This window comes from Anopheles merus, chromosome 2R, assembly GCF_017562075.2.
Source record: "Anopheles merus strain MAF chromosome 2R, AmerM5.1, whole genome shotgun sequence".
Lineage (NCBI taxonomy): Eukaryota > Metazoa > Arthropoda > Insecta > Diptera > Culicidae > Anopheles > Anopheles merus.
In genome coordinates, this window is record NC_054082.1 from 4,507,920 (window position 1) to 4,516,549 (window position 8,630).

General features: G+C 46.2%; 1 protein-coding gene across 7 annotated transcripts in view; it reads right to left on the reverse strand.

The window, feature by feature from the left end:
* Positions 1-8,630, reverse strand: part of LOC121588812 (cubilin) — a 66,305-nt gene continuing 57,675 nt past the window's right edge. For 2 of the 7 annotated variants that reach the window (XM_041907190.1, XM_041907188.1), the window contains 5 exons: positions 8,610-8,630; positions 8,356-8,525; positions 8,108-8,291; positions 4,161-4,346; positions 1-4,030 (listed from right to left, as the gene is read on the reverse strand). The exon at positions 8,610-8,630 is cut by the window's right edge and continues 812 nt beyond it. In XM_041907190.1, the coding sequence (XP_041763124.1) occupies positions 3,807-4,030; positions 4,161-4,346; positions 8,108-8,291; positions 8,356-8,525; positions 8,610-8,630 (785 nt within the window). In that variant the 3' untranslated portion in view covers positions 1-3,806. Of the gene's footprint in view, positions 4,031-4,160; positions 4,347-5,810; positions 6,415-8,096; positions 8,292-8,355; positions 8,526-8,609 lie in introns of those variants that run through there. The other 5 variants (XM_041907189.1, XM_041907191.1, XM_041907193.1 and 2 more) reach the window with 5 other exon arrangements.

Below are 8,630 nucleotides of genomic sequence, written 5' to 3' on the forward strand. Positions count from 1 at the left end.
GTTTGTGTGTGTGTGTGTGTGTGTGTGTGTGTGTGTGTGTGATTGTGTCAATTTCCGTTAATGTGTCTGGTTCGTGTAAGGAATGCTTGAGTTTATTTCTTGTGTGTTTGCTTTGCCTAATTTGTTTAATTATGTCGTTAACCATACTGTTGCTGGCATCGTTTCGCTTTGTTCTCCATTTTCTGCTACATTTTTTCTGCCTCTGCTTCTGCTTCTTCTTCTTCTTCTTCTTCTTCTGCAGTTCACGTTTTCTGTTAAAATGTTTTTGTTTGTTTGTTTGTTTGCTTGCTTTGTTTCTTGTTTATTTTAACGTTACTTTACACACACATTGAATACATGGTTAATCGTTTATGATTACGGGTGTTTGCTGCTTGTTCACCTTTTTTATTTTTGCTTCCTGTTTCCTTTCGATTCACTTACTCCTGCTCTCCTCGCTTTCCCTCTCACCTCCAAATAAGCACACAACGTTCATATTAACATTTTCGCTCTTCTTCGTGCTTCCTCTTGTAATTGTCAACAGGTTGTGTAATTGCATTAGAACGGGGGAGGAGGTTTTCTTTTTTGTTTAATAAAGTTTCTTTGCATTTTGGTATTTCGTGTGTTACTGTTACTTTAATTTAGATTAATGTTAAAGTTTATTACCACCTTCACATCGTTACGCGTGCGCTTAGTTCGTTTAATTTTTGCCAACGGCTCTATCGAGATGGTGTGTATGTGTGTCTGTGACCATACCATAGGAAAGCGTAAAATCAGAGTCAACTTCTTACTACCCCCGGAAGTTGTCCACCGGGTACCATTGCTTTGTTTTGTTGGTGATTTTATTACCAGCCACAGTGACACAGTGCTGCGATGGCGATGGCCAAACCGATAATAAACACATAGCCACCGTTACGGTAAGAGGTTGCACGAAACTGCAACTGTCTGAAACTATACACACACTTTCCAAAGAACACTCACCACTCAGAGCGCACCAGTTCGATTGCACGAAAATTTGGCGACTGGTGAGCCCCTGGGGCAAGTCGGGGACGATTTCGAAGAGGACTTCTAGCAAACAAACTTATACAAATAGGCAACAATGAACGATTCCTAACACATGGTGCAAACCTCTCCCCACGATACTGGGGGAAGATCTAGCGCAATGATCCGTTCCAAACCTTTCCACCCTTTCCCAGCTCGAGCTCGATCTCAGCCAGTGGTTGACGTTCGGTTCGGAGTTACTTCAGAAACACATAAGACACACTCACACACGCGCCACTCCATTATGTGTGCGTCGTGCTTTCCGCCATTTTCTTTTTTTTTTTTTTTTTTTTGTTGGTTTTGTTTGTTCGCCCGCACCCGAGCCCCGGTTCCTCAGGGGGGAAACCGAGCGGCGACAGCATTGGGGTTATTGTTGGTTGTTAAGTTTTTTTTTGCTAATATTATTTGCCTGTTCGATAGTTGTACGGAGTAAAATCTGTTCATTGTTAGTTAGTTATTTTACGTGTTGCCTCTGTTCGCCTGTTCGGAGCCTGTTTTGCACCCTTCCTAATTTCCCATCCCCCTATCCCGCTTACTCGATCGCTCTATCATTCCCGCGCACGGCTGTCACGCGTCTGCAGCAACGAGAATCGTTTTAACTCGATAGTTTGCGCTCCTTCGCTGCCTACTATTCCTATTTTCTCTTGTTTCACCGCATTCGCCTGTTCGGGTTTGTGTCTAGTGTTATGTTTTTTGTTAAATTTTCTTACCTTTTCCATATTAATTTTTCTTTTATTTCCTTTAATTGCTAATAACTATTTCGTACAAATATATAAAAACAACATTTCCTCATTTTTTTGGATTTTAGTCATTATTTTATGTTACAAATTGTTTACTTGTTACGTTCCATTGTATTTTTTTTTGTTCTTTTTCGCTTTGCTCGCACTCCCCCCCCCCCCCCCCCCCGTTTTCCTACTATGCTGGGATATCGTGTGTGCTTGTGTGTGTGTGTGTTTCTTTTTTTGGGGGCGTTAATTTATTCTTGTCTAGCATGTTTTCAGTATGTACTTTGTTAATAATGGTATGCCTTTCTTTATACGCTTCATGTTCATGTTGCAGTTGTTTTGAGCGTTAGCTTGTGTGGCTGGAAAGGTGTTGTTGTGCGGTGTCTGTGTAACGTGTGTTTGAAGCGTTCTGAGCGTCATTTCGAAGGTTCGAGTACGAAATAGTAGTGGATACATAGTGGTGAGCGCCCGCGGGTACCGGTATGAGTTTGGATCGTATTTTAAGGTATGAATTGCCATGAATAGATGATTGATTTACTTTGCATTTAGTTAGCTTATATTGCATGTATGTGTGTGTGTCTGTTTGTGTATGTGTGTGTGTGTGTATCATGTTTCTACATGTATGTGTGGGTTTGTTCTACTATGACCTGCACTTTCCTCCCCCGTCCATCACGGAGGCCGGCGCCCCGGCTTCCCTCGGTAAATTGTATTAGATATTTCCTATTTGTTTGTCTTTTACTCTTTATTCTCCTCGTTTCATTACCCGAGGTGCAGTTTATTAGTACGTTTATTAGTTTATCTTCACATACACATACTGTTATACTGTTGCTTATGTCTTGACTTCTTCCCTCCCCTCTGGTGGGGGAGCCTTGCTTCGCCCTCCACTTCGTTTGCTGTTTTTTTTTCTTCGCTTTTCTTTGCGTGTGTCTGTCTCTCTTGGTTTGGCTTTGCTAGATTGAAATATTGTTAAAAAGGTTTGTTTTCTTCTTCCTCCTCTTCTTGTTTGTTTGTTTGCTTTACTGTGATTATTATTTACCTCTCGTCTCGTTAGTTACCGGTATTTGCTTTCGTATAAAATGAACCTACAAATAAAACTCCCCTGCCATGGCAGCTTGTGCGCGCACTGCTGCACCTCACTGCAATACCCGCGTGTGCGTGTGGCTCCTGTGGTGAGGGTGTGTGTGTGAGGGGAGTGAGGGACCCCACGTTTGAGGCCACAATACCGGCACACCTTACACGTCTCTCCGTCCAGCCGGTCTGCCCTAGGTGCTGGCTAGTGTATTGCGTCTAGTTTCCTTTTTCTTCAATTTTATTACATTATATACTCGTTCTCCGTCTCTCTCTTTCTCTCTCTCTCTCTCTGTGTCGCATCGTCTCTGTGCCTTCGTCCTAGTATTGCAGTGGCTATGAAAAACCTAGCTCCCAGCCCAGTCCATCGAAAAATCAACCTGTATTGGGGTGCGGCTGCCTGCGGGTTTCGATCCTTGTCCGTCTTTGTCTCGCCTGCTTGCTGGCATTCTCGATTGCATCGTACACGGCTGCTGTTGCTTAATTTAAGTGTTATGAAATCTTCCTTTTTACGATCCCCTACGCATGGGGGCAGGGGATAGCGGGTGGAGTTGGGACCGAATGTAGGGGAGAAAAACTAGGGGGGGAGGGGTGTAGAGAAAGAGACCTGCCCGTCCGTTCGCAATTTAAAATATTTTATTTATCTACTGTTACTGCATGCCCCCGTCGCCTCTCCGTCGTCGTCGTTGTTGTTGTTGTTGTTGTTGTTGTCGGCTACGCTCCAGAGCTCTACCGGCCCCCGGCGGCGGGCCCGTACACCGGGCTGTGCTGCATCTCGACCCGGCCCGGCACGCACAGCAGCGTCAGCAGCAGATAGCAGGAGTCGCACGGGTAGTGGTAGTAGAGCGAGCAGCAGTTTTGCGCCTCCAGAAAGTGCTGGCAGAAGCTGCACGCGCACCGGCAGTGGCGCGGTACGGGCTTGCGGGCGGTGTCGCCCACCGCCAGCATCAGTGCCCGCGAGCCCGGCCGCACCGGGCCCGTTGATGGCACTCATTGCTATACGCTGTCGCCGCTCGAGAAGCGCTCGCAGTTGCTCATGAACAGGTCGTCGTTCAGGTCGTCCGTGTCGATCAGCGTGTCGTTGATGCAGACGTGCGGCGGCACGCTGACCGGCGGCAGGGGTGCCGGCGGTATGTGCATCGGCTCCCCGTTGTTGATGCCGTGCAGGCTGCCGGACAGGCTGCCACCGCCCTGCAGATGGCGCCGGCTCGATCCAAGGCCTGTGCGAGAATGTGCAGCAGAAGAAAAGGACAGCGTTAGATGTGTCACGCTCGACATTCCTGGTATTTTGGGTGTGTGTGTGTGTGTGTGTGTGTGAGTGTGTGGAGGAGCAATTGGAAATCTATTTACTTATACCGGTTGCACTGGTCGTCGAGTCGTAGTGGGCGGCGTTCCTATGCAGCCCCAGCTGTCTGTGATGTCTGCGTTTTCTTTTTCGATGACAGAGAGTGCAGAGGAGACAGGTTAGGAACGAGGCGGCGGCTATGCAGGATATTATTAAGGCGCCGTGATCCTCCTCGGGCACTATGATGATGCCTGTGGCGCGCGCCCAACGCCAGGATGGTGACACGGGTGACCGGCAAAACAAAAGCAAAGATCGATACATACACACGAACGGGCGCCAAGGTGGACGCACGGTTGATTCGTTAATGAAAGAGAGAGAGAGAGAGAGAAAGGGGAGAAAGGGGAAGCGTGGAAGGAAGTGGATTGAGAGTGGGGATTGAGGGAGAGAGCGAAAAAGGAAATGGAAGAGATTCGAAACATTCGATTAGTGATGGATGGCCAAGACGCTGGAACATTATCAGAGGTGAGCAGGTGAGTGTTGATGGTGGCTTAAGTGAGTGTTAGTAGTGAGAGTAATCGTGTCTGTATGCGTTACACTAGCGAGTGACGTGTTATGTAGCAGTGTGCACTAACGCTTGAGAGACAGAGCGAGAGAGACATAGTAAGTAAGTGTGTGTGTTGTGTGTTGAAAAGCGTGTTCGATGGTTGATTTGATTAGTTGGTGTATGATGTGAATGATGTATTTGTTTTTGGATTATTGCTATTATTTTCTCCGGTAGTGTTACTGTTGTTGAATCGAGATTACGTGTAAGCTTTGTTTGAAGAAAGTAACCAATTGAAACAACAAGGAACAATTATATCTGTGTATGCATTTTGAGATGAGTCAAACCTCAGTTCATTATGTAGAATAAATACTGCCGATACTAAAACAATAATGGACAAACAAACGAACACATGAGCTGGGGTTAGACAAATGACCACAAACTAAAATGGAAATGAAAAAGGAGGAAAGATAAACAGTTAGCACATAAACGAGACACAACTGAGCGTACATCGGGATAGAATTGTGATAACGGAAGAAAAACCATACTATTGTACCGCTCCTTTTGCTTCTTCTTTCCAGTACACAGCAATCAGCACACAGCGTTACAGACCGTGGAGCTATCTGCTAGGTAGCCGAGGAGCATTTACGAGAATTCAACTCAATGTGTCAGCGAAATGGAACGAAACCACTATAACGTATGGGCATATGCGCGTATGGAGAGATGATCGCATGATGAGCATGAAAGCACTTAAACACACACACACAAAGGAAAGCGATTTGCCGGTCCGTCCCTTTGGCCGCTGTTTTGGTAAACATCAAGAGATCTGGATGTTCACACCAGATGCGGAAGTTGTAGAACAATGGATGAAACAATAACAACAACACTCTACTCTACGCGTGCACCTGCAAAAGGGGGGTGGGGTCAGTTCATGCGATCTGAAGTACAAACTACGCGCGTACAATAAACAAACCAAAAACATGTTGTGCATGTGAAATGTACGTGTGCGCGCGTGTTGGTGCTAGTGGTGGTGGTGGTGGATGAAGAAAAGTTTGCAATCGGAACGCAAATGTAAAGATATTCATATGTACAAATACAGAGTAAGTAGACATTAGTGTAAGAGGTAATATAAAATAGACAGATGCCTAGGGTTAAAAGGTAAAATGGGACTCACTTGGATCAGATTAGAGTTTAGTCGGCTTGATCGTAGATTTTAGCGTGTAAGCGTTACGATCGTTTTCGTTATAAGAATTCGGTGTGTGTTTTGTCGGGCGTCCGTCGTTGGGTCGGAGGAATTTGGGGTGTCTGATTTTGGCAAACACATACATGTACACGATCTCTGTACCAAAAACACTCAGTCGCGGTTTGGCTTTGCCGTGCGTTGTTGACCTTTTTTTTCTTCTAGAAACCATGCTCGGTAGGGAATTATTTTAACCGTCCTGCTCAGACGACTTAATGTTTAAATGCAATTATTCGGACACTTAACAATATGCGTATCACACAAACACGGACACACGGACACAAATACACACAGCTACAGCATCTTGAACTAATGTCGCGCGATTGTGTTCCAAATGCATCTAGATGCAGAGTGGGGAAAAACGCTCGTTTCTTGTGCACTGCATTTCAATTTGCTCAAAACACAAATTACGGTTACTTGCTTTGCGCTAAAGTCCTCTTCGACTTTCTTCACACTCCAACGTCGAACAGCGCTCTACTCAACCAAACCACGACTAACAGTAAGGCGTGGCCCGATAGCGATCGCGTTGACGCATCACCTTCAGGCCAAAACATGCACGGTATATGGTATGTGGCAAAATGTCGGTAAACGTGTGTCAATGTAGTAAAAGTCGTACATCGTTTAATGAAACAGTCATAGTAGTGGCAGAAATAGTAGAAAAAGTAGTAGTGGTAGTAGTAGTAGTAGTAGTGGTAGTAGGAAGAAAGTTTTGAGCAAAGTGGAGAGATTATTTGGAAAAGAAAGAAAAAACAAGAAAAGATAGAGATGAGAATTGGCCACTTACAAGAGGATGCATAATTTTTTGTGGTGTTGTGAGAAGATGAAGAGAAACATATCGAGTGCCAAACCCTTGTTCGTGATGAAATGAAGCTATTTCCTATACAATTTTAGTATTTCCACCAATTCCAGCGTACAGCATTTCATCACGATCGGATTTGGTGAGATTTTTGGTGAGCGAAATCTAAATCAGTGATACATTTAGGACATTCAAAACCGATTGGTCGTTCGCGTATGAGGTAACTGTGCCAATGGATTGGATGTGTGCTGTAACCGAATCCCCTTTGACCCCGGCTAGGATCGGTACGTCAACGGTATGCACACACACATTCACACACACATGGACACAAAATGAGGAACGTAAGGTGTTTGCTCCAAACATGAAACTAACAGTGGTTATGCCCCAAAACGAAAACTAAAACAGTGCAAACTGATCGAGATCAACGTACAAACGGGAAAAAACCAATAACCTTTCGATACAAACCAAAAACAAATACAATCTTCAAACCAAGATTAAGAGTTAGAGAGAGAGAGAAATAGAGAGTAAAAGAGAGAGAGAGATAGATTCGTGCAGACTCGAGCATAGAAGAAGACACTAATGAAACATTTCAACAGGACGTGACGTGAACATACAATATCGACAGTATCGGCTTCCGACAATATCGACAGTATCGGCTTCCAAATTGTTGGAAGAGCAGCTCTCGCTTCATTGTTTTGTTTTTTGTCTTCTGTGTTTCCAATCTTCTTTCCAATCCAATACGAATTAAGTTCCAATTAAAAGTGAGCTCTCAGTTTCAGTGCCAATTGGAAAATCGGGAGTAGGGAAATGCGTAACTAAAACGGTCAGATTGTAAGCGACTTCCAACAGATAGGGAAACATGATCACAAGACATACAGAATCACACACTGACATACAGACATCACACGACAATGGTATACAGAGGGTCCCTTTGGAGAGTGCCAGCCAATGGGGTTAGGGTACATGAGATGCTGATGAGAGTATGCACAATGTGTCAATGATGCGCCACTGATGTGGCGTACTCCCTGCTCCGGGGGCAGTCGAGTTAGCGGCACATGCTCGAACTCTGGCTTGCAGCAAACATGCAAACGACGCTTCCGCTGTAGACAACAAGCACGAGACATCACACACGCGCGCGGGGCATGCCGTCCGTCTGTGCACAAAGGGGGGAAAATGATGGCAAGACATTGCGAAATGCTCCTTGGTTGCGCGGGTTGCCAATTCAACAGTGTTCGGTGGCGCACTCGATCGCTTTTCGATCGGGCAGGGAACTGAGAGAAAGAACCGGATACGGATCACGGACCGAACCGTACCGGACGCAATCGGCAAACGGGAAAGAAAAACAGGGGAGAACGGAAAACGGAAAACGGAACGAAACCGAGCAGAAAAATAAAATAAAATGAACTGAAATCCGTTCGACTCACTCACGACTCACAGTGCATTTCATCGCTATTGTCCAGCGGGCCGCAGTTCTTGACGCCGTCGCAGCGCAGCCGCTCCGAGATGCAGTACCCGGACGTGAGACACTGGAAGTGGTAGGTGGACTCGCACAGCAGCGAGATCGTGGACGACGGTCCGACCGGTGTGTCCTGCACCTCGGTCCAGATGATACGGAAACCCTGCGGAATCCGAAGCGAATGAGCGGACTGTCTTCGAGCACTGGACTGGACCAGCTGGACTTACCTGGGCACCGATTGCTTTGTCGGCACTGGTAAAGCTGATGCGGGCAGTCTGGCCCTGGGTTACGTATTGCCAATGCTCCATCGCGGGCTTCTCGCCACACATCTCGATGGGCGGCATGTCCGAGTCGGGTGACAGCCACAGCCGCATGACGGCCGCCGCACATCCACGAGCTAAAATTGTACGCGAAAACAGTAAGTTATTGGTCACCGCACTGCTCCACCCACTCCCCGCAGCAACTCGCTGACGCTACTCACTGGCCGGCTCGCCCTCGATCG